The following is a 27,009-nucleotide window of genomic DNA, read 5'->3' as shown; positions in this document are numbered from 1 at the left end:
AAGTCTTGTTTGGGGCTTTAATGAATTTCTGGTTTCTTCTACCTGCTGGATTAGTGTTTTATTTTCCTATGGACTTACCTTGCATGTTTTACCGAGTTTTAGTGGTAGCTACATCTAGTTTGTAACTTGTAATCATTTTCACCTTCTTGTTTTAAAAAAAAAAAGTGTGCACAGATAGGGTTTTACCTCAGCGTGTGTCGCCAAACATGTTGAAACGTAGAGGCGGTCTGTCCTTGGCATGTAAAAGGAAAAGGGGGGGGGGGGTAAGTAGGATTACGTGGGAGTATGAGTATAAAGAGAACTGCACGCTTCTAATGAGAGTGTCAAATACGACCAGCCTCGCGTAGAGCGCTTTAGCCTACGTCACCAACTTCCAGTCAGACCTATCAGCCATTGTTGTTGTTTTTATGAGATGTCTGAACTCCTAGTGAGTCCTATATGTGTCTATACATTTTAAATTCATGGAGCAACAGCCACTTGAGTAAAGGCTTAGGTGTTTTCAAGGAGTTCCAGCTTAGTTCAGGAAGGCTACAGTTTCATTTTATTACAAAGCTTATGTCAACTCACTGTCTGTCTGTCTGGTCAAAGTGGGTACTCGTTATTTCTCCCGCACCCATTCCTGGATCTTTGCACAATTATTCATTGACATAGGCAAGACATGAATCAATAAAAAAAAAACTAATTGGTCACTTACCGGTACTGGTAATTAATTATTTTGTTTGATACCAATAAGTATCCTCCAATATTCACAGATACGGCTAAATATTTAGGTTTTCGTCCCCTTAGATAATTAAACGCGTAATTTCTCCCAAAACCCATTCTCGGATCAAGTTGAAACTTTAAACAATTATTAATTTCAACAAAACAAAATGAATCACTTTAAAAAATAAACAAATCATTTATTAGTTTTAAATAATTATTTTGTTTGATATCAATAAAGGAAATTACTTTTGTATCATTGAGAGATATAGTTGTAAGTGCGGAGGTGTTTCCCTTGGATAGCTTTTTTTTTTTAAAAAAAAAAGGATTTTTTAAATATACATTTTGTTTGTGCTCCTTCATATTTGGTTTATTTTCCCTGGGAAATGTGTATTTCCCAGTTGTCACGTTTGGATATTTAGACATTTGTTGTTCTGATAAGCGTGCATGCTTCACTGACCTAGATTACCTCTGGACATATTGGTTTCTAAATGTTTTCCACGCACTTTTATCTTCATTGTTGTTCCGCGCGTCGTGACTGGCAGAAGTAGGAAGTCTCGAGACTTGCACGTGCTCTTTGATTTCTCAATTCTGTTCATTATTTGGATGTAACATTAATCTCAAGTATTTCATTTATTTCATAGGGTTAGGGTTATTTCATAGTTTCATTTTCAGACCATGGGCTGTCTATTGGGCAGAGGATGTAAAGGTCATCTGTATTTTTTTTTGACTTGTTGAAGCCACGTCTCACTCCTACAGATCTGGGCGTTAACACCTTAACCAGCTCGCTCAGAAAAAAAAAAAGGGGGGGGGAGAGCAAAAAGATTCGCACCTTGACATATAACGTTTTTTTTTTTTTCTGTGTTGTGTATTTACAGAAAGGGGGCGCCAAACGTACATTCCGTCCTAGGGCGTAACACAGCTAGATACGTCAGTGAGATAACTTTAATGTTAAACACACACTCACACACAGCGTTAGATAAACACACGTCTGTTTCCGTATATATGTGTGTGGTGGAGTCGTGATGGTGGATAAGATGACCTTGAACAGCAGTAGCAGACGGCTGCATTGGAAGACCTAGGTGCAGTTTAACAAGTCAAGAAACGCACACACACACACATACACACAATGTGTAGTGAGTATAGATTAGTTCTCACACAGTTAAGAAATCATAATGTTATATAAGTTTATGTAGTATACAACAATGGAATCACAGTAGGGTCGCTTTTTAAAGTCGGCTAGTTGGGTGTACTCGGACTTGAGTTGTAAGAATGGCGGACAGTTTAAGTTGTGTACTCGGTCGGACTTAATTTGTAAGAATAGCGGACAGTTTAAGTTGTATACTCGGACTAAAGGTGTAAGAATGGCGGACAGTTTAGGTTGTGTATCGGACTTAAGTTGTAAGAATGGCGGACAGTTTAAGTTGTGTACTCGGACTTAAGATGTAAGAATGGCGGACAGTTTAAGTTTTCGGACTTAAGTTGTAAGAATGGCGGACAGTTTAAAAGTTGTGTACTCGGACTTAAGATGTAAGAATGGCGGACAGTTTAAGTTTTCGGACTTAAGTTGTAAGAATGGCGGACAGTTTAAGTTGTGTACTCGGACTTAAGTTGTAAGAATGGCGGACAGTTTAAGTTGTGTACTCGGACTTAAGTTGTAAGAATGGCGGACAGTTTAAGTTGTGTACTCGGACTTAAGTTGTAAGAATGGCGGACAGTTTAAGTTGTGTACTCGGACTTAAGTTGTAAGAATGGCGGACAGTTTAAGTTGTGTACTCGGACTTAAGTTGTAAGAATGGCGGACAGTTTAAGTTGTGTACTCGGACTTAAGTTGTAAGAATGGCGGACAGTTTAAGTTGTGTACTCGGTCGGACTTAAGTTGTAAGAATGGCGGACAGTTTAAGTTGTGTACTCGGACTTAAGTTGTAAGTATGGCGGACAGTTTAGGTTGTGTATCGGACTTAAGATGTAAGAATGGCGGACAGTTTAAGTTGTGTACTCGGACTTAAGTTGTAAGAATGGCGGACAGTTTAAGTTGTGTACTCGATCGGACTTAAGTTGTAAGAATGGCGGACAGTTTAAGTTGTGTACTCGGACTTAAGTTGTAAGTATGGCGGACAGTTTAAGTTGTGTACTCGGACTTAAGATGTAAGAATGGCGGACAGTTTAAGTTTTCGGACTTAAGTTGTAAGAATGGCGGACAGTTTAAGCTGTGTACTCGGACTTAAGCTGTAAGAATGGCGGACAGTTTAAGTTTTCGGACTTAAGTTGTAAGAATGGCGGACAGTTTAAGCTGTGTACTCGGACTTAAGTTGTAAGAATGGCGGACAGTTTAAGATGTGTACTCGGACTTAAGTTGTAAGAATGGCGGACAGTTGAGTGAAAAAAATGAATAGGTACGATGTGGCTGCAACAAAAATAAAAACAGGAAAGTTTTCATTGGGGTAGTTGAGAACTAAATGATTTAGAACCACTGATTAAACTTGATGTTTCAGCTTCTCTGTGTGTGTGTGGAGCGACAAGGGATTTAGTCTACAAAATGTTAGTGATGATCAGTTTTTTGTTATTGGTTTATACAGAATTCTAAACGGGAGTTCGTTAGAGAGCGTGTGTGTGTGTGTGTGTGTTTCCTAGGTGACGGCAAGGAAGGGGTTGGTTGCTGGCTGTGCAATGATGAAATATGAGATGATCTGTCATAATTTATGTTAAGAATGGCAGACAATCTAGAGACACGAAAGCGTAAAGACGTGTTTTTGTTTGTAACATTTTGTTTAAATATCAGTTTATTTCATAAATTCATTAGTAAAAGATCTACATCTCATTTCGAGTTAAATCTGGGAATCTTGTAATTAAAAGTTATATTGAGTTTTTGTTCACAAGAGAAGTCTGTTCAAGTTATTTAATATACGTCTACATCGGTTTAGTTGTACTAGCTGTTTGGAGCAACACGCCAACGACCGACCAATAACGGAGTTGACAGCCTTAAGATTTTAAAACCGCTGCCGTTTCACGCGTGACGCAGAAAGCGCTGTACTTTACGTCTGCTCTCTGATACCTGCCCACACTCAGGACATTAATTCTGGCAATGTTTTAAAATGTTTATGAATTGTAAAGTGTTTTTTTTTTTCTAGTATTTATTTCTTTGCTCTCTCTGTTAAGTATCTTCATTTTTTTTCCTTCATCTGATTTGCTTACAACTGCATCTTGTGCGTGGGAGAAAGGTTGGGCGGCCACATTGAAATAGCTGCCCCTGTTTAGTTTGGTTTCATCTGTTTTTACTTCACGAATCCGGAAGTTTTTGTCTTCTGTATTCAATCTGTATGAACTGTTCAGAATATTTGATGAAGATTGGAATGATCGATATCCAAATTGTAACATTTACTAACAAATACACCCCCCCGCCCCCTTTTGCAACTGTTATGTCCTCTTTACGTTTTATGTCTTCTCTGGCTCGCCCTTCTCCTCCCCCCCCCCCTCTCTCTCTCTCTCTCTCTCTCTGACACCAAAGAAAAGATACGTATCAACTATTTCTGAACGGAAGTCCCACGGGTGCTGCCCCCCCCCCCCCCTTCTTCAGCTAGTATCTCATCAAAAGCTCGCGCGGTAATGACTGTTGACCTTTACCCGTCCCGACCTTGGTGCCGATACTCACACTTCAAAAGGTCAACTGTCACGTGACACACCCGTTTGGATAGGTCTTGTATTAAAGGGCGATAACAACCTAATAATAGTTCCGTACTCTTGCAACTTGAACTTATTCCTTATTTATTTTTGGAACTTGTGTTTTTCAATATTTGTAAAAGTCAAGATTGTAGTTTAGGCTTGTTTTTTTGGTTTTGGTTTTGTTTTCGCTGGAATCTTGGCATCAAAGTTGTTTATTTCATGGGATGAGATTAGTTTTTGCAGTAAAGATGGTAGAATATCGTGAAGTGGTGTTGGGACCTTGTTACTTTTACCTGGCCTATGTCGCAATATTTACTGGTTGTAGACTGACCTATGAAATTGAGGATTTTAAAAGATTTGATATCTGGTATGAGTAGAGAGTTTGGTCAGAGATGTGACTTTTATTGTTGTATTAGTCCGAGTGGTGTTGTACATGGCCAAGGCTATCCCCGTTGTCTTAGTATTTCGTCGATCTTTACCTCTCTCTCTCTCTCTCTCTCTCTTTCTATCTCTTTCTCTCTCTCACTCACACACATATATAGAAGTTTCATTTCATAAGTTTGTTGACCATTTGTTTACCTAGATGTAGTGTAGTGTCAATTTAGTGGCATCTAGTGACGTAATCATCTTCTTTTTTGAGGTAACGTCTGTATTGTATAAGATAAGATAGTGCATCGATTTCTTCACTGTAAGTATTTGTTTACATCGCCACTAGAGGCATGGCGACAGATCTCACTGTGTGTCTATCACTTAAAACAAATCACTACTTATAATATGCGTATCATTAGTTACCAAGTTTAGATGCATACAAGCAAGTACAAATAGATGAAGTACAAAGGTTTTTGATCGTAATAATCAATTCTAAATGAATGTCATGGCACTGAATACTCAAAAGCTAAAAAGCTGAGGTATTATAAAGAAAAAAGAATACTGAATACTATATTCTGGTGACCTTTCAGGGGTCACAATGAGCGCATAGCTAGAACTTAACCACAAAAGGTTTATTGGTATTCAATGAGTGTTGGTGCAATCACTGAACTAACATCTATATAGTCCACCGTCTCCCTTACCGCACGCACACCAACACGCACACATCTAGGTCATCGAGTATGTGAGAGTTGTCTTTCGTTCTATCCATATCTACTCCCTCCTCGGTCCCCTCCCCCGCGCTTTAGTTTCGGGATCAAAGTGAACCGTCAAACATATTTCCATGACTATGTGGTCCTACTGCATTTCTTACCAGCAACCTACTGACTCACGTACCATTCAGTGATTCTCAATCTTTGACTACGTGGTCCTACTGTATTTCTTCCCAGCAATCTACTGACTTGCGTATCATTCAGTGATTCTCAAAGTTTGACTATAACGTTACTGAATGGAAAAGAAATCTATTAGATTTAATGTCGCAACAATATTTTTTAAAAATTCAAAGCCCAATGTTCCTCGTCTTTGAATTTGCTTAGTCTTGTTTATTGTAAGTCCGGGAATGGTCCATATTTAGAACCACTGGTTATAGAGTTGCTTAGTCTTGTTTATTGTAAGTCCGGGGATGGTCCACATTTAGAACCACTGGTTATAGAGTGGCTTAGTCTTGTTTATTGTAAGTCCGAGGATGGTCCATATTTAGAACCACTGGTTATAGAGTGGCTTAGTCTTGTTTATTGTAAGTCCGGGGATGGTCCATATTTAGAACCACTGGTTATAGAGTTGCTAGGCAGCTCATCGCCCTCTCTCCCCTACTGTTTCCAAAGACTTGTGTTAAAACCATCGCTCCTCGTGGTTCTCCTATAGAACCATCTCAATGCAAAGCTTTCTTCAACATTCAGTTACACATAGAACAACAAAAAAAAAACAACAAACTGGTTTTCCTATTATCGTCTGCTGGCACACGCAAGTTTTCAGACATGTGACGTCAGGAAATTCCAGAATTATAATAGAAATATTTCTTTGCACCTGGCCTCACCTTTGTTTTATGTGTTTGAAGAAACCAGCACCCCCTCCTCTTTTACTTTACCCCCCTCCACCTCACCCCACCCCACCCCCTCCTCTCACATGGTTTAGAATATGTGCTGAGTAAATAGTTCTGATGGGAAGGCAGGCATAAACATCTTCAAGTTAGGCATAGACTCACAAACATCTTCAATGTAGGCATAGACTTTCACAAACATCTTTAATTTAGGCATAGACTCTCATAAACATCTTCAATTTAGGCATAGACTCTCACAAACATCTTCAATCTAGGCATAGACTCTCACAAACATCTTCAATTTAGACATAGACTCATAAACATCTTCAATTTAGACATAGACTCTAATAAACATCTTCAATTTAGGCATAGACTCATAAACATCTTCAATGTAGGCATAGACTCTCACAAACATCTTCAATTTAGGCATATACTCTCACAAACATCTTCAATTTAGGCATAGACTCTCCCTCGTTCAAAAGAAGATAATTATGTGTATGTCTGTGTTCATACATTCTACAGACTATACCTTTGTCAGGCACTATGTTTTAATGGCTCTGGGGGAAAAGAACTTGTACTTATGTGTTCCAGAATATGGAATAAGAAAAGTTGGCAACTATGTGGATGTGAAGTTAAAAAGTTGGACAACGGAATAGTCTTTGGTGAAAAGTATTTAGACACGTACTTAAATGAATTTCTTCTGCCCCTAGTTCCTTCATTACAAGGATATGTGCCCCTGTACAGACTAGTTCTTACAACTAGTGGCCCTTGTACAGACTAGTTCTTACAACTAGTGGCCCTTGTACAGACTAGTTCTTACAACTTAGTGGCCCCTGTACAGACTAGTTCTTACAACTAGTGGCCCTTGTACAGACTAGTTCTTACAACTTAGTGGCCCCTGTACATACGGTTCTTACAACCTAGTGGCCCCTGTACAGACTAGTTCTTACAATCTTGTGGCCCCTGTACAAACTAGTTCTTACAATCTTGTGGCCCTGTACATACGGTTCTTACAACCTAGTGGCCCCTGTACAGACTAGTTCTTACAATCTTGTGGCCCCTGTACAGACTAGTTCTTACAATCTTGTGGCCCTGTACATACGGTTCTTACAACCTAGTGGCCCCTGTACAGACTAGTTCTTACAATCTTGTGGCCCCTGTACAGACTAGTTCTTACAATCTTGTGGCCCCTGTACAAACTAGTTCTTACAATCTTGTGGCCCCTGTACAAACTAGTTCTTACAATCTTGTGGCCCCTGTACATACAGTTCTTACAACCTAGTGGCCCCTGTACAGACTAGTTCTTACAATCTTGTGGCCCCTGTACAGACTGGTTCTTTCAATCTTGTGTCCCCTGTAGAGACTAGTTCTTACAATCTTGTGGCCCCTGTAAAAACTAGTTCTTATAATCTTCTAGCCACTCTATAAACTAGTTCTTACAATCTTCTAGCCACTGTATAAACTAGTTCTTACAATCGTGTGGCCCCTGTACATACAGTTTTTACAATCTAGCCATAAAACTGTCAATAAGTTCTTACAATCTTGTGTCCTAAACATTTCTAGAATGGACGTCTTTGTGTGAAGGAAAATAAATTGAGAGTGATTCAAATGAAGTTAAACTAGAAGTCAGGACTCAGATTTCTAAATCACGCCTAAATTCCATTTCACTTCTAGCGAGATGGAACTTTTGAGGCCATTTGTAATGGGCGCAGCATTTCATTGGAATTAAGTCTTGGCTACTCTATGACAAGTCCAGCATTGGTTAAAAAAATGTGTTTTGTCTTTATAAATTGTGGGATGATGCAAACAGCTGTTGGAGTCTTGGGTTCTGAAGTGTATAACCATTTGTATGTCCTTCAGAATATTAGGCAATGCGAACATTAAACATTAGAGACAGCTCATGATCAGTCACAGATATCCTCAGCAGGAAGTAACGTGAAACTTTTCATCCTAAGTAGGGACACAATAATTATTTGCAATTTTACTTCGTTATAAATCTAATTTTATTGAACTAAAATGGCTGTTGAAGCTAATGCAATCCTGTGGCCTGAGTGTTTTGTTACTTCCCTTATGTTCTTCGTTCATGTCGCTGGAGTTGTAGACACCTTGCTTGGACGTAGTTTCAATCAAATTGATATCCCGTTTTCTCTTGCTTAGAAGTGTACATTTGTTAATGCATGTAGCAGTTGGTACTTACTGCTCTGGTTATTCCCCTTTACATGTTTCCTTTCAGTTTTAAACACATTGATTTTGTTAAATTAATTCTTGGGGGAAAAAAATTCCAGCAAGTGATACATGCATTAAAATATAGGCGACTATTGTCTTCGGTGTACATAAAATCAGTAATGTGTGTGCTATATATATCAATTGGTGCTAAGATATTTTAAATTTATTAGTCTATTACACCTCAGTGTGCAGTTCATTTTACAGTTGTATTCTAGTGTTTCAGACGCTATTACAAATACTTTGCTGTAATCCTGATTTAGTTCATTGTTCACTTGGTGTCTCGTTAGATTTGTACATTTGTGATGCTTCTCATTCAAGAGTTAGATCACCTGTCACATGATCCGCGCATTTTTTTTTTTGTTATATACAAGTCGTGGGACTATAATAGAACTATCCTATTTCAACATATTTTTTTTTGTATTGATGCCATAACATTGGTAGATGCTGATATATCCAAGTCACGGCTATCCACCAACATTCACCTGTGGATGATGTATGTCGTGCCAAAAGTCCCTTACAGTGGGCGATACTGCGCATGCGCTGTGCGTGCCGACTCTTAATAAACAACGTGGCTTCACTAATTACGCCAAAGCTTTATTCTGTAGTTCTGTGATTAGATTTAATCAGCCTCTCGGAGGCTTTTAGCGCAGATATCAGAGGGCCTCACACTTTGTGGGGTTCACTGTGGGAACACTGCTAAGCTTACAGCAAGCATATGCAAATGAATTTTACTTTGTTCCAATTAGTTCTAGAGAAGATTTTATTTTTTTTAATTTTCTGACTGATTACCTCCCTCTCCCCACCCCACCCCCTTTAATTTTTTTCGTCCCTTTTTTCACTCTGTTTAAAACGTCATCAGTGTTGAAAATTTTGCATTTTGTTCCGCTTGGCGTTTTTGCGCCAAGTTCCATGTTTTTAATGTATCGCATCAGTCTGACGTTTCTGCCCCATTGAAAGCCAGCCAAGGTTTGAGCGTTAAAACATGGCAGAGTTTGAACATGGCGGCCAACAATCGCTGGCTCACTTCTGCTGATTATAAAGAGTAGTTGAACTTGAACGTGTGCTAAAGTACAAAACCATAACGTCTAAACAATTAAAGCCCAAAGTAATGCACATTTCTTATTCCGTTGGATGGAACAGATTCGTGCAAGCACTCTTTTTTTAAGAAGTGACACTCGAGGTTGGAATCAGCTTGAATCAACCCAGTGACTTGGATTTGACGTCTGGTAGCAACAAGGGAGGTAATCTTGTCAGTTGAATTGAACTTTTGGCATGTACTAGATAAGAAGAAGTCTGTAATCAGCTGACGAGCCGCGGTGGCAGAGTGGTAAAGCGCTTGGCTTCCGAACCGAGAGGATTTTTAATTTCGAGATTTTTAGGACTTGGCTTTAATGGCTACCTGACAATATTTGGGAAAGTAAGGGCGGTTGGTTGTTGTGCTGGCCCCATGATTCCCTCGTTATAACGGCCATAGAAACAGATCACAATATCTGAAAGGGTGTACTTTTTTTTTTTTTTTACTATTATCTATTCCAAATTTTAAAATCTCAACATTTTGTTCCATCCTTTATTTTGTAGTTGGCTGCCAACTAGCAGCCTTTATTTTGTAGTTCGCTGCCAACTTGCAGATTTCTGACTTTGGGATAGATGACAATTATTTCGTTTAGTTATTACTAACTCTAAACTCTACTCCATTCTCTAGGTCGGCGGGAGATCTACCGTGACACAGACACGAACTGCACACATACCTTTAAGACTGTCGTACTCTCTGTGTCATTGTGTGTCATGTTTACCTACCAGGTGTCCTGACACATCACTTACCTGTACTTATTAGTGTGCCATCAGGCTCGCGAGCTGTGTTTGTGCATTCCGACCAGTTTCGCCTTACTGCCTCTCTATTCATAAGCCTTTATTCGTTTATTTATAGTCCCCCCACGCGCTTTGTTCAAGTATCAATCGGTGTACGTTTCTAGCGATGACGTCATCGTGTTTTGCGTTCCTCTTCTCTTTAACTTGTTTCGACACTGCTTGCAGAAGTGCAACCTACTTGTGATGTTCATTGTATGTGACGGTCTGAATCGTCTGTTTTCATGCAACAACAGATAAAAAAGCCTTTGAGACCTGATCTGTGTCTGGTAAAATAGATTTTACTTTAAAAAAAAAAAACAACTACAAAACAGTTTTTATTCTCTCGATTGATGATTGGATACTTTACACCATGTGAACAGCAGTGTTTTTGTTCGAGGATTTCTTTATGAATTAACAAAGCAGACGACCCAGGGAGTGTGCATTAAATTTTATTCTAAAACTCGGTTGTCGCTTATTTCTTGGGTTGGCGGAGAAGAGCGGAATGGGCCGGCGCTGGACATTGACTGGTGCCGCCCCAGACAGTGGACAGCCAGTGGTGATGTACGCTTGTCAGCGCTGGGGACTCAAGTAAGTATTTCTTACCATTATGTTTTCTTTTACAGGGGCGTAACTCCGCAACAGGCATCCCCGAATTATTCATCTTGTTGAGCATTATGGTTACGTGTCAATTTTAAAAAAATGGTTGTAATTAATATCTACCATTTTCTGTTTAAGTTTTAGTTTGAAATGTTTAATTAAATAGAAAAACTTTATTTTAAAGCAATGCTATATATATATATTTAAAGGAAACTTATGAATTTGCGCGATTCAATTTCAGAAATATTTTCTCATTGGAAAAACTTAAATGTTGCATATTCTTTATAGTTTGATATTTTTGTTTTATATTTGGTTTACGTTCTATATGCAATAACATACAGGACATGGGAAGAAAAGGAAAAGGATATTTTTGTAGACGGTCGTTGACTTGTAGAACCATGCTGCTGGTAGACAACTAAACCGCTGTAGGCGTATTCATGTCTGACATTATAAAACTTGAAACGACTTGAGTAACTTCTTTATGAACGAAACTAAATATTACTTTTATTATAATATGGAACAATTAATGTTGATAGATAAAATAAATGTACTAGACTTGAGTAATGATATAGTTTAACCAAATCTAACTCACTACAATAACACAGCCTTTCTGTCTCACGTTCTGGAGTCGTCTCCCCTAAGACCAATGACGACAATGCCACCTATCTTGCATCATTCAGAACCGATCGCTAACCTCTTCCCACCGTCACCATAGAAACACACACAAACACACACTCCATAACAGGTATGCTTTCTTCATAGCAAACGAATATATTCACATTTGACTAGAGTAACACCTTTAGTAAAAGCACTAAATTTAGAAAGCCTTCAGGATAGAAGACTTAAAAGTAAAGTAGCAATTATACATAAAACACTGAACCATAATTTTCAAATACAAAAACAAAATTTAATAAAATACTCTGAAAGACACAAAGATACAGGAATATTTCTTATTCCATATGCTAGGACAAATTTGTACAAATACCCCTTCTTCCCTAGTGCTATTAGAGCCATGGAATGGGTGGCCAGAGCTAGCCAGGAAAACCAGTGAATTGGCAGAATTTAAGTAATTGGTTTAACATGCATGACGCGTAGGACGTAATCGTCTTCTGTTTTGAAGTAACGTCTGTATTATATAAGATAAGAAGATATGAGTAAAATTAGCTGTATCAAGCAAAATGTATGCGGTTATGAACCTGAATTTCCACGAACGCTTTTAGTTTTTGAGATGTAAACTTGACAGACGAACACCACAAACGCAATACCAGCGTTTCACATTAGGGACCGCCGAAGAAAAAAACAAAAAAACACATTGACTTTTGTTACGTAAATAGTGAATAGGAGAAATGTACAGACGCTGTTAACGAATGGGGATGCAGTGAATGTGTCAATGAGTAAATCAACGTGTAACTCACATGCGTGTGTAAATGGATGGAAATGCTACACACACACACACACAATGCCTGTAGACACACGTCGTGCTTCTTAGTAACAATACACCGTGTCAAGAGCTCGCCTCATTAGGAAAACTGGGGGGCGCAGGGCCCAGGCGTGTCTCTGACATAGTTCTAATGGGGAAACCACGATGCTGTTGAATACATTATGGCGCCCCACTCCACTCCGTCACGCCTGCCTCTCTCTCTCTCTCTCTCTCTCTCTCTCTCTCTTTAACCACCATTCCTAATGTAACCCCCCACCCCCACCCCAATCTCTCTGTTTCAAAACTATGTGCACTTGTTTTGGCTCCAGTTCATCGCCCTGGCACCGTTTAGGATTTCTCTCATAATGAACAGTTATCACAAGTTTACAGACGTCTCCAATCAAATTTTACAAAAATAGTCATGAGGCTCTACAAATAGCCCCCCCCCCACACACACACACACACACACACAGAGTCGTGAGATAAGAAAGGGGGGGGCAGACATAATTGCTTAAGACTGCAGCGGTTCTCAACCTTTTATGCTCGGCGACCCCTTTTTACAATCCCCACTCTGCTGCGATTCCCCTCCCCACACACACACATACAGCAATAGAAGAGTAGACAATACCAATCCATATTTTCGATGGTCTTAGGCGACCCCTGGCAAATGGTCAATCGACCCCCAAGGGGGTCGCGATCCATAGGTTGAGAACCCCTGCTTAAGAGGGAAAAAAAAAACAAATAGAAAGAAACAACCAAAAAAAAAAACCCAGCCTTTCTTGTAATCTGTTTCTTCTGGCACTGGTGCTAACTCTTGTATTGATAGCCATGTCATTTAGAAGTTTGGCTTAAACTGTGAGGCGGTTGGCGAGGGTTTTAAAAATCATCCACTTTAAATGACGTCATTGATCGTTGGAAGGTACAATTTTGAAATGTATCATTGAGCATGTCATTGGTCATCGTTTGAAGGTACAATTTTGTAACTTTGAAAAGTATCATTGAGCATGTCATTGGCTCTACAAAATGTTTACAGTAGGTGAAGTTTGGCGGGGGAAATCTTTTTGGCAGACGTTCGAAGCAGAAACCAGAGAGCACGCGGAGCTGTCTTTCTAGTCTCATTAAGTTTGTTTTCACCTCGCGGCTCTACCTGCTCTCACCCTCCCGTACTGCCAGCAGCAGCAGCAGCACTCGGAAGTGATCACTTTGTCTTTGAGCCTCTTGACAGACACTCCGCTCTACGAACGCACTCTCATTTTGTCTTGTCACCACGAACACACACTCACTTTACATCGTGTCACCACGAACACACATTCTCTTAATCTTCTCACTAAACTGTCCTCACCACGAACACACATTCTCTTAATCTTCTCACCACGAACACACATTCTCTTAATCTTCTCACTAAACTGTCCTCACCACGAACACACATTCTCGTTAATCTTCTCACTAAACTGTCCTCACCACGAACACACATTCTCGTTAATCTTCTCACTAAACTGTCCTCACCACGAACACACATTCTCGTTAATCTTCTCACTAAACTGTCCTCACCACGAACACACATTCTCGTTAATCTTCTCACTAAACTGTTCAATACTTCCAAAGTTGCTTCTTTTTTTGTTCCTTCTTTAACTAATTAGACAGTTGTTGTTGTTGTTGTTTTTTAATCATTTTTTGTTATCTCCGTCTGTCCCAGAATTTTTAATGGCATTGAATTCCAACTAAAGTCTGTAGCACCAAGTGCCTTATTTAGACTTAAAAGGTCCTAAGATACTTGAGATTTGGGTCCCTTTAAAAAAAATTCCAGATATTATGTCAGTACTTAATATTTCTTGGGGGCCCTAGGCTTTAGCTTGTGCTGCCTAAAGGTATTTCCGGCCCTGGTGGCACCGTGTTAAACATTGAATCACTTTTAAATAGAAATATTTGTTCCGTACTTTTTTTATCGTTTTTTATTCTTACAGTTTTTAACAAACGTCATCGTTTTAACCTTTGAACTTGTCATTGTTCACCAACCTTGAATCAATGTCCCTTTTGATGAATGTTTGATATGAAATAGCGGTTATTTAGCATAGACTTTTAGTAAGTAGACTTACACTTGGCCACATCCGCTACTACAGAAAGAGAGTACTCAATGTCTGTAAACATGGATGGCTGGCTGGTCTTGCGGTTTGCGCGTTGGACTGTTTTGGATTTATCGATGGTCCCGGGTTCAAACCCTGCCCGCTCCCATCCCCCGTCGTCCCGCGGGAGGTTTGGACTAGGAAGTAAACTATCTTCAACTCTGAAGGAACATCCGAAATATGTAAAACATTTTACATTTTTAAACGCCATTTTCAAAATATCTTTTGATTTCATTCCTCGGAGTCGTTACACAATCCAACATCTACATAGGCGTATTCCCCCGACCACCACGTCAGTCTGAGCTATCATCGACATGCGTTGTATTTTGAACTTGCGTGCTGTAAGATCACTCCATGACTTAGTGGTGGCTGCTGACTGGCGTGACGTCACTAACAGGTTGATAACATGAGCTCAGTGCAAACAGATATTCAACTCTGCCATGACACAAGCAGGACTCGAGGAGATGTTGATGCTGACGTGTGTAAGCGATTAACCCCCACCCCCACCCCCCACAAATTCAGGGCCGGTCCTAGGAGCCCTATGCGAAACGGATTGCGCTGGGCCTAGGCTGTGTAGGGATAAGCATAATATCAACATTAAGATTTTGTATTAGTAAATACATTAGTCTTTACAATAAATGTATATTCAATGAAAGCTGACAATGTCGTTGTTTTTTTATCGCGCGTAGGATTGGCACCCCAAAATGACAATTTTGTCTATTTTTCAGGTTAATTTGTATGAGTTTTCAGGAGATTTCCATAACTTTTTGGTATATCTTGAAATAAAAAGAGATTTCCACTAGCCCTTGAATAATCAGGAAGCCGCGCAAAATCTGTTATTATATATAAGTTACAATGTTTAAATTTAATAATTTACACCTACAATTAGCGCATGGGTCTATGAAAGTGTGGGGGCCCACTGCGACCGCATAGGCTGCAGTGGCCTAGGTCCGGCCCTGCCCACAATATAGATTTACATTTAGATCTAAGTCCATTTCAACTCCTGTCACCACTGACTTGGCCATCTAGACAAACATTCTAGAAAGTTCATATAGATAATATAGACATACATAATGATAATATAGACATACATAATGATAATATAGACATAGATAATGATAATATAGACATACATAATGATAATATAGACATAGATAATATAGACAGATAAGATAGCCATAGATAAGATAGACATAGATAAGATATAGATAATATAGACATAGATAATATAGACAGTCCAAAAAAAAAAAAAACTTGTTTTTCAACCTCGTAACAACATTGTTATGTTTTGTTTTACTCTTGCCATTTACTTTCGGAGGCTGACCTTTGACCTTTACCGCCTGTGATCTACTGCTTGTTTGTTTTACTTCTTGAATGGCCTGCACCACAAATGCAGTCAGAACATTCCAGAAGACTGAACGTTTTAATGTTTAGTCAAGTTCTTGGGTTGTTGGCCCCCCCCCCCACACACACACACACAAACACATGCTTGTAAAACATAACTTAGCTAGATCTAGTGTCAGTTTCCCCAGAGACTTGTACAAAAACTTGTTATCTCACTAATGTTGTCCTAATTCTCTCTGCAAGTGTAGCCGGTATGGCGATATAGAGACAGATAACTCTTTTACATTAAGATTCTCTGTTCCCCCTAAGCAGCAATATTTATCCTAGCCGACAGATTGACGAGGGCTAGATAGGAGGAAATGACAAATGACGATAACAAGAGAAAAATATATATATCTAGCTGTACACAACCTACGACTCTATCAGAGTTATACTTGTCAAAAGCATTCCATATCCTTTCATAACTTCATATTTCTTATATATTGAGTTTATGTATATATATATAAACTCTACTCTTTGTTTGCTTTCACAAAGTCATAGCACAAACTGTTATTATATTGTCTGCAGGTTCGCCGAGGAGTCGTACATTGGCCATAAGAACAAATCCAGCCGTGCTATTGGCACCTACAAGAGATCCAAGTCTGCGGCTGTTCTCCAGGGAAACAGTAACAGTGTGGACGAGGATGACCAGAAGCTCGGACAACAATCCTGGAACAGTGAGTCCGTCTTGACGCAGGACAACCCGAAACAAGAAGAGCCTGGGTCCGCGCTTGTGGAATCGGGGCAAGGTGCACATTTGCATAATGATAGGGTCGAACCTATCCATGAACAAAACCCTCTCCCGGCCCCCGTGCGCCCTGCCAGGCCCAGCACGTACGGTCGAAACTCATCTCAGACCAAACCTATCCCACAAGTGTCTCAGGAATCTTCTTCTGGTTTACCTGGAAACATTCACTCGGGGGACTACAGACATGAGAACCCTCGAACTGGTGCTCAGCAAACATCTGTTGAGCCTGTGACGTCAGACCAGTCCCATGGAACCAACAAGGATACTCGTTGGGCTAGCCCAGACAACTCAAGACCTGCTCCGGGCAATATACCTCTTTCTCAGTACTCACCACAGCGTAGGGCCCCTACCAATGACAGCAATCATTGGTCTGGACAAAATAACCAAGCCACATTGCCTAACTCTAGTCAGAATATCTATTTCACAAAGGCATCGGAGCAAGAACCGGCTGTGCCCCCGAGGGACTACCAGCGGCGAGAGAGCGCCCCCTTGAGGTCAGCGGCGTCAACTTCTGGGTCTGACCTTCTCAGCGTGAGTGCCGACACCCCTCGACGCCGCTCGGACAGTAGTGTCAACACTTCCCGCTCCGATCATAGTTCCAGTGACCTGTCCACGTCTGGCCACAGCCGCCAACCCTCCCAAGAGGAGTTGGAATGTGACCAGAAGGCACAACAGCTGGCCCAGAACTTGGCTGACAAAGACCAGAAGTTATCCGAGGTCCTGAGGCTGGACTCCACCAAGAAACGCATGCAATACATGGACGGTCTGTTCTCCGAGTCTATGGACGGCGGGCCTATGGACAGAACATCTTTCAGCTCAGATACAAGGTCCAGCTTGAAAAACAGGAACACGTTACCTAATCGATCTAGCAGCTCGTCGGAGGCACAGGAAATATCTAAAAGGTTAGTTCACAATTACATTAGCACTTCTAACGTACTTGTACTGAACCTGTATGTGGTCTTATTCGTTCTGCTTGTACTGAACCTGTATGTGGTCTTATTCGTTCTGCTTGTACTGAACCTGTATGTGGTCTTATTCGTTCTGCTTGTACTGAACCTGTATGTAGACTTATTCACTGCACTTGTAGTGTTTATGCATGACGTCTGATTTATATTTCTACTTGATTCTCTCTACCAATGTGTCGTAATACTTGCAAATACTAAGTTAAAAAACCTAGATCTAGATGGACGTCCGATTGTAACACCTCTATTACTGCTCAATTTGCTGGGTGTTACTTAAACACAGCCATTTTCATTTAGTCCTTTCAGAGACACCAAATTTATGCGACTAAAACCAAACCAGATCTAAATCAATTCAAAGTAGCTGATAATGTAAATCTAGTCAATAAATATGTCATTTGATCTTATGAAGCTTCGAAACAAGTGTTTCCATGATTCGAAAAATACCTATTAATCAGTAACAGTAAAAGTAGATCGTTACTGTAGGACTGTAAGTAGATTTTGATACTATACTTGTCTTAGCGTATTCTGATTTATCTTATAAAATACAGACGTTACTTCAAAAAAGATGATTACGTCCTACGTGTGTTCCTAGGTCAATCTAGTCATGCATATTAACCAATGACTTAAATTCTGCCAAGTCACTGGTTTTCCTGGCTAGCTCAGGCAACCCATTCCATGCTCTAATAGCACTAGGGAAGAAGGAGCATTTGTAGAAATTTGTCCTAGCATATGGGACGAGGAATGTGCCTTTATCTTTGTGTCTTTCTGAGTATTTTATTAGGTTTTGTTTTTGTATTTGAAGAACATGGTTCAGTGTTTTGTGTACTATTGCTACTTTACTTTTAAGTCTTCTAAAATGTTTGCGTATTCTGATTTCGGCCCTGCATGTGTTAAATAGATTTAATTTTTGTTTGGTCCTAGTATGTCATCATAATGGCTCCTTACTATCTAACAACATGGAAACACGTTGGCAATCGGTCTACAAAGTTTTTTTGTTTGAGAAAAAAAGGGAAGGGATGGAGAAGGCGACATGAATTTAGCTTTCAGCTTAAACATGTTTCTAGCGTGATTTAAAAATGGTTGGATCTAATTTGAATGAAATGGAAACACGAGGCGCACTAATGAGTTACAGTAGATTGACGCAGTGCTGACTAGAGGCTGAATTTTTTTTTTCTCCAGAGAATTTCATTTCTAAATGTTAATACCCCAACCCACCCGCCTTTTTTCTAATTACGTCTCGTTTCTAAAACGCAAGCTTGCGCTTATGACCTAAAAACACTGTAGTGTGATAAATACATTGGCAGTTAGTTGGAAGACTCGGAACTGGGAATTCTAATGTACATACAAATTGGAAATATATATCTAGATGTAAATCAAGTACTAGGTGTTTACGTCTTACATAAATAGAACGATATTCTCTGTGTTGAGCTAAGAGAGAACCTCGTCTGGGGGCTCGTTCAAAGATAAGATGAAGTCAATTATCTCAGTCTGGCCTTCAACAGGCTGTCGTCTGGAAGCAGCCTACGTCATCAAGTCATCCTTGTCTTGAATGTCTGTAGGTACTGGTTGTAACCCCCTCTGGAATGCCCTAATTTCACAGTCTGTTAGATTCTGACTGTGGATTCCGAAAACTAGCATATCAAATTACACGAACATGGAGCTAGGTTGGTATGAGTTAAATTACACGAACATGGAGCTAGGCTGGTATGAGTTAAATTACACGAACATGGAGCTAGGCTGGTATGAGTTAAATTACACGAACATGGAGCTAGGCTGGTATGAGTTAAATTACACGAACATGGTGCTAGGCTGGTATGAGTTAAACTGTGGAAGGAAACTCTGATGCATCCATCTGGATGAAGAGAGCTCTGTAAGCCTACATTGCTCTAAAAATAAAACTTTAGCCTCATGACACGAACTGATTGTCACGTGGTACTGTATGGAGTGTTATGCAAAGTCACTCGTCAGTTTTTGTCCTTGTTTTAGATTAACACCAGGGAGGTCAAAGGTCACTTTAGTACGTTGAAAATTGACCCCATTAGCGGCCTTAGGGGGTGGCAAGTGGGGCAACCGCCCCAGGCCCGGCGCCTGAGGGGGGAGGGGGAAAAGAGATTCCCTTGTCACCGTAAGTTTCGAAATCCAGACCATTTCTCACAAACTAGGACTTATTGCTCAATGTATGATACAAATTACCATGCAAGCTCTTAACACGGCATATTTGTTTTCGAATTGACGTTCAGTTACGACAAAGACAACATCTTATGACTTTAACATTCTAAGCGGCTATCACTATTTATTAGTTCACCTTGGCATAAAAAAAAACACGTAGCCGGAAGCAACCAATCAAAATCGTTTATTTCGTAAACAAAGAGTCATACAGTAGGCCAACTGTTAGGTCGCCTTACAGTATAAATAGAATAGTTGAGTATACAGTAAGTAAACTGTTACTTTAGTCCGCCATAGAGAACAAAGGGGACGAGGGTGTGAGAGCAGGATTCCTTGTTTTGTACTGACTCCCGTGGGGGTGCCTAAGGGGGTGCGAGAGCATCCTCATTGCACTGTGCGGAGTTGTAAAAAAGCTCCCACAACCTTGTCACAATCCAGGCGTTGTTCCTCAAGGGGCCGTTACATAAATGGCGTGTCCCGCACAGTTAGCCTGGTATAGAAAAGGAAAGTGGCGGGGGTCTTAGTGTATGTGGTCTCTTGCCGCGAGTCTGACCCACCCGTCAGACAGAACAATGTACACTGTTCTCATTCAGGCCGGTGAGAGGGAGCTCTTGTTCACTTTTGCTGGCCTAGAGTTCCAAGAGCCGAGGGCTCAACTCTACCTGACAGTTGAAGAAGAAGAAGAAGAAGTACTGTGGCCTAGCTCGTAGAGTTATGTCGGTCAATCAGCATCCAGAAAGTTTGACGATAACATATTCATTTTTTCCCCAAAAGGCTACTGTAAATTGGGCAGCCGTGAGAAAACCCGTGAAAAAATTGAAAAAAAAAAACTAACGTATTTTTTTTTCATTAGAAAGTCGGATCTGCGAAAGTCAATGGACGACTGTATTACATTTTGTTCTTATACCAAAGACTAAAGCTGTTGGGCACGATAGCTACTGGTTGCCAATTAGCTAAACGAAAGCTGCTGCAACTAGAAACTCGGTGATAAAATTCAGCTGCACCTGGGCTCATTAAATCACGTTAAAATGTTTGTAAAATGTTTTAAATGTTTCGGATGTTCCTTCAGAGTTTCAGATAACCTACTTCCTAGTTCAAATCTCCCGCAGGACGACGTGGGATGGCAGCGAGCAGGGTTTGAACCCGGGACCATCGAGACAACCAAACAACAGCCCAGCGCGCATACCGAACGGCCGTGCAGCCATCCCTACTTTAAGCATGTGTCCGCGTGGTTAAATGAAGCTCTGAGAATGTCCCATTTGTAGTGCAATGGATAACTTGATGCTAGAACAAAGAAGAAAAGAAAAAAAACGTTGGCGCGCAGACTTAGCAAAAATGATAGCGATTTTTCAGTACATTGCCAAAAAAAAAAAAAACACACACACACATTTCGTGGGAGAACATAGAAACTTTGTGCGTCGAACAAGGGTAAGTTTTTAGGCTTGGTTGAGATGCTTGACAAAGTCGACCCAAGAAGAACATCTTTAACGAATTAAGAACACCGAGGCTCAAGGATATAGGATTCAAAACCTGATATACCTGATGGTATATTGTCCCGTCATCCTTGACTGCATGCTTGATGTTAGCCACAAAGAGCAGATGCCTTTTACGTAGCGTTTTGTGGATGTATCAGATCCAGAAGGTGGAGAACACTTCGAGTTTATGTAAAGTGACAAGGCCAGCAGTACAGTACTTCAGCGCTAGAAGCGGACGACCCCGTTAGCGTGATGTATATATAGTCTACCCTTACAGCTCAGGGCCCCGCATATGACATTCGCCCAGGGCCCGCGCAGTGCTAAGGCCGCCCCTGACCCAGATGGGTTTATTTCGGTGGCTGATCCTATTTACTTTTAATAAATTGACAACTCCTCCCCCCCTTTTTTTTTCTTTAATGTGTAGTCTACACAGTGCCAATGGCATATGTTTCTTAAAACGTGTGTCCTCCCTCAGTGTTGAAATAGAAGATTTTTTTTAGCCTTAGTTACCTTTCTTACCATTTCATTCCGTTGTCTTAGGCTGTTATTCCCGTTTGCGACATAGACTGTAGATGTGTCCCTGTTTACGACATAGATTGTAGATTTGTCCTTGTTTACGACATAGATTGTAGATTTGTCTTTGTTTTTGACATAGATTGTAGATGTGTATCTGTTTACGACATAGATTGATTTGTCCTCGTTTCCTACACTGTCCCAGTTTACAACGGACAGCTCATTTCCTTTCATGTTCGGAGTAAATGCACGGACTTTCCAAATCGCAGGGGCGCCGTTACTTTTCTCGTTGATCTCCTTTAGCCCTCTAGCTCTAGATAGAAGTCTAAACACACGCAGAGTTGATTTAGTTCTGGTTGGAAGCCACCCACGTGTCTTGCTTCTCCCAGAAAGCCTTCTAACTGCCTGTTTATCGGGAAACCCCGTTTAGATCTGGTCTATCTTGAAGGCTCGGTATACATATGCAGCCAATAAACTCCATAGCCGTGATAGTTCTTTTATGTCTATGTACACAGATTCTTGGAGGGGAAACTCGAAACTTTCTGCTTGGGGGGAAGGCTTGACGTCATTGAAATTGTTCACATGCTATCACAGGGAAGGTAAACTTTGAACCTACTGTAATCAAGACTAGGTTTTGGAGACCCAGGCTGTAGTGAACTGCACCATGTCAGGCTAAAGAATGTATTTGAAGGGCCTACTTCCTTCCTTCCTTCCTAATCTACATTTTGTTTCTATCCTACAGACGATTCCTCCTAATCGAAATAACTGCGAGTTATCGCCCTTTGTGCTTCTGCAAATGTCAAAAAGCGCGGGTTGTTAGTTTACAAGGGGAAGTAAGTGGAAATATTACAGCTGGTACATATAATTAACAGCCTTGTCCGAATCATGGCTTATTACAAAATGTTAAAAAAAAAAAAAAAGTATACATGTACTGTGTATTTGAGCAAAAGCGAATGGTTCACAAACGAATTGATATTGTTTTATGCGAGCAAACAATATATTCAAAACCTTATTTCTTAACTTAACGTGTTTCATTAATCCAATCTATACATAAAATGACGTTCACGTCTCTTGGTCGTCCCCCACTGCACTATAAACCATCCCACATTGTTACTAATTTGTACATGACACAATGTCTATCACGTATCTGGAACAGAGCCATTAGTCTTTAAACATCGGGCTTAGAGTTACTTAAGTCAGAATGCTAGATGGTCCAGAGGAGGCTGTACAAAAGAGGATGTTGGATTAGGACGACTGACCTAAATACCGACATGCTCCTAAAACAAGTGCAAATGGTAATGGGGGCTCGGTAGGTGTCTTGACATTTCACCTTGACAATAACGATGTGCTCTTCTCACTGACACGTATGGGCCACATAAGATGAACAAAGCAAACTGTTCACAGCTAATGTCCAAAGTAAGTTAGTCTACCTACCTCTACACAGTTCTCTTAGTCTACCTACCTCTACACAGTTCTCTCCACCTGTCATATACCCAAACTCTTCGAGTCTTGTATCAGACTATTTGTCAATGTGTATTTGTCAATGTGTGTTGTTTACCTGTGCATGTTTTGTTTACTTGTATGCGCTGTTAACTTGTATGTTGTTGAAATTGTGTGTGTGTTGTCTACTTGTGTATGTGTGTTGTCTACTTTTGTATGTGTGTTTTTCTACTTTTGTATGTGTGTTGTCTACTTGTGTATGTGTGTTGTCTACTTTTGTATGTGTGTTGTCTACTTTTGTATGTGTGTTTTTCTACTTTTGTATGTGTTTTTTTACTTTTGTATGTGTTTTTTTTTACTTTTGTATGTGTGTTTTTCTACTTTTGTATGTGTGTTTTTTTACTTTTGTATGTGTTTTTTCGTACTTTTGTATGTGTGTTTTTCTACTTTTGTATGTGTGTTGTCTACTTTTGTATGTGTGTTGTCTACTTGTGTATGTGTGTTGTCTACTTGTGTATGTGTGTTGTCTACTTTTGTATGTGTTTTTTTCTACTTTTGTATGTGTGTTGTCTACTTTTGTATGTGTGTTGTCTACTTTTGTATGTGTGTTGTCTACTTGTGTATGTGTGTTGTCTACTTACTTTTGTATGTGTGTTGTCTACTTGTGTATGTGTGTTGTCTACTTTTGTATGTGTGTTTTTCTACTTGTGTATGTGTGTTTTTCTACTTTTGTATGTGTGTTGTCTACTTTTGTACGTGTGTTGTCTACTTTTTTATATGTGTTTTTCTACGTGTGTGACTTGAGTTATTTCCCTTTAACCTTCAGTCATTCTATGTGACATGTTAAGAATCTTCAAGCTTGACTGCACACTGATTTACACGTAAACATTTCTGTCTTTTTTGCTTCTTGATGTAAACTCACACATTTCCCATGATTCATCAGTGGATGCGTGTGTGTCTGAACCTGTTTGTGTTTTGGCCCAATGACCAAAGAAATGTGAACTGCCAAGTTAATGGTCCTCATTCACCAGTCGTAAACAAACAACATTTAGCCACGTGGTGCTCTATCTCTTCTATATAATTTACGATCTCATGTTTAATTCATGATGGTTGTCACGTGACAGTTTTTTTCCCCGTTGTTTTATCAATAAGATCACGTGACTAAATGTTTGTTTACGATTGGTGAATGAGGTCCATTCCCTCCCACTGTTACTAGTTCCTCCCACTGTTACTAGTTCCTCCCACTGATCCAAGTTCAACCAAAGCTGTGCAGTCATTGAAGAATGTTAGCAGCATGAATGTTCCTTTGGACTCACATCAAGCCTAGGGTAATGATTCAGGGCCGGCCTTAGGCCACCGCAACCCATGCGGTCGCAGTGGGCCCCGGACTTTCATAGGTCCCGCGCTAATTCTAGGTGTAAATTATTAAATTAAACCATTATAACTTAGTGCAGGGTTCCCGCGGCCAATAGATTTCCATGTTCCTGGAAAAATTAAAAAAAAATTCTAGAAAAATAGACAAAATTGTCGTTTTGAGGTGTCATTGAATAGACAAAATGCCAGTTCTACACACGACAGTAGGAAACATGTCCCATACAAATTACAAATGCCTTTTTATTCGATTCCGAAGATTAAAGATTAGTGCAGAATGGCTGCCTGGTCGTGCGGCATGCGCGCTGGAATGTCGTTCGGTGTCTCGATGTTCCCAAGTTCCCTGCCCCCCTGTCATTCCCCCCCCCCCTTTTTTTTTTTCATCCTCCCCCCCCCTCCCCTTTTCATCCTGGACTAGGAAGTAGATTATCTGCAACTCTGAAAGAAAATCCAAAACATGTCAAACATTTTTTTCCCATGACCAGGACCAATCCAGTTTCAATTATTTGAAATCATACGGCATTGTTTAGGAAAACAAAATTTATATCGGGTCTTCAATAAGAGAACAAACAATAGTATTTAATAATCCTTGCACACACAAAAGCACACACGTCTTTTCTAAAATCTGGAAAAAAAAAACCAGAAATTCTCTTGTAGCAACAAGAACGCTCAAGGGCAGTAACTACACTCTTCAACAAAACAAAGTATTCTATCGTAACATTAATAAAGTTGGCATAAAATTTCTTCTTAAAACTTAGATCTAAGACTTATATTACTTTAATGGTACTCAGTGGACATTTGTTGCGATTACTTGGACTCTTTATAAAAGCAACAACATTCACAAGTAGGCTATTTTAACATACATTTTAACATATAGGCCCTACAGGCATCAACTGAGTTCATTATAGAAACACTAACATTGTATGTCTTATAAAACAGCACACTTTTTTTCCTTGGCACAGTCTGCAAAAGAGCTCACAGCTCAGCAGCAATAAAGCTGGCTAGAAGAAGAAGAAGAAGTATATCTTTTGAATTACAGACTTGACTTCAAAAGAGAAAGTAATTATACCCCACATAAGATAAATATGTCCAACTCTTATCCAGGTGTCAATCTAGTCAGTAGTCATGCAAGTTAATCTAGTGGCAGCCCATTCCTTGCTCTAAGAGCACTAAGGAAACATTTATCCTGAAATATGAAATAAGAACTGTGCCTTTATCTTTGTGTCCTTCTGGGTATTTTCTTAGGTTTTGTTTTTGTAAGTTATGGGTCTAGGTTTTGTTTTTGTATTTGTAAGTTATGGGTCTAGGTTTTCTATTAGTAAGTTCTGGTTTAGTGTTTTATGTTTTATTGTAACTTTACTTTTTATTCTTTTCGGTTATTACATTTACCTTTTGCGTCTTGGAGCCTGACCAAATTTAAGTTGATTCTAAAAGTGTTTTAAAAGTGTTTGGACCCTAAAGGTTTATGCCTGAAATAGCTTGTTATCTTTCTTCAGGGGCTCTCTCCCCAAAGAGTACTGGATGTCTCCGTCCAAAGCACTGCTGGAGATGGAACTGAGAAACAACGAAGAGGTCACTAAAGACATCACCAAGAACATCAATGACAACAACTCACTGGTCAAACAAAAGGTCAGTGTTTCTTGCTGTCCCTCACTGCAGCATTTAGGTCACATTAATCCGGTGCTAGCTTCCAGAGTTTTACAATGATCATTGACATTGAAGGAGGCGCTGTGGCTGAGCGGTAAAGCGCTTAGCTATCGAACCGGGGTCTGGGGTTCGAATCCTGGTGAAGACTGATTTTAACTTCAGGATCTTTGGGTGCCTCTGAGTCTACCCAGCTCTAATGGGTACCTAACGTTAGTTGGGGAAAAGTAAAGGCGGTTGGTCGTTGTGCTGGCCACATGACACCCTCGTTAACCGTGGGCCACAGAAACAGATGACCTTTACATCATCTGCCCTATAGACCACAAGGTCTGAAAGGGGAACTTTACTTTTTTTTACTATTGACATTGAAATGTTCTGTGCAGCACTGATGGTAGTTTATACTTTGATATTCCAGGAAGAGCTTTTAGAAAAACTTCATAAGAAACTCCATGTCCTTAAAGATGAGAAAGAAATGCTTCAACAAGAAATTGCTGAAAATGATCAGCTTGGAAAACAGGCAAGAGTTGTTTTTTTTTCCAGCTGTTTATTTTTTTTTTTAAATGTTGGTTTAAATTTGGGCTATAATTTTTGTTGCTGTTTCTTTTCCAATAGTTTCAATTTAAACTTAGCCTATATGTTTTTTTGGATTCGGGTTTAAAGTTAGGTCATAAGAAGTTGTGTTTTTTTTTTTATTATTTTTTTAATTCATTGAATCAACTTCTCAAAGTGTAGACTTAACGGATTGCACTGTTAATGTTTTGCCGT

At 39.9% G+C, this 27,009-nt stretch overlaps 1 protein-coding gene across 8 annotated transcripts in view; it reads left to right on the top strand.

Annotated features, from left to right (window-relative positions):
• Positions 1 to 27,009, top strand: part of LOC106069798 (uncharacterized) — a 178,833-nt gene that overhangs the window by 148,831 nt on the left and 2,993 nt on the right. For all 8 annotated transcript variants that reach the window (XM_056038730.1, XM_056038731.1, XM_056038732.1 and 5 more), the window contains 3 exons: positions 16,454 to 17,575; positions 26,097 to 26,229; positions 26,660 to 26,761. In XM_056038730.1, the coding sequence (XP_055894705.1) occupies positions 16,454 to 17,575; positions 26,097 to 26,229; positions 26,660 to 26,761 (1,357 nt within the window). The remainder of the gene's footprint in view (positions 1 to 16,453; positions 17,576 to 26,096; positions 26,230 to 26,659; positions 26,762 to 27,009) is intronic.

Source organism: Biomphalaria glabrata, chromosome 8 (assembly GCF_947242115.1).
Source record: "Biomphalaria glabrata chromosome 8, xgBioGlab47.1, whole genome shotgun sequence".
Lineage (NCBI taxonomy): Eukaryota > Metazoa > Mollusca > Gastropoda > Planorbidae > Biomphalaria > Biomphalaria glabrata.
The sequence above is the reverse complement of the archived record's forward strand: the minus strand, read 5'-3'. Positions and strand labels throughout refer to the sequence as shown.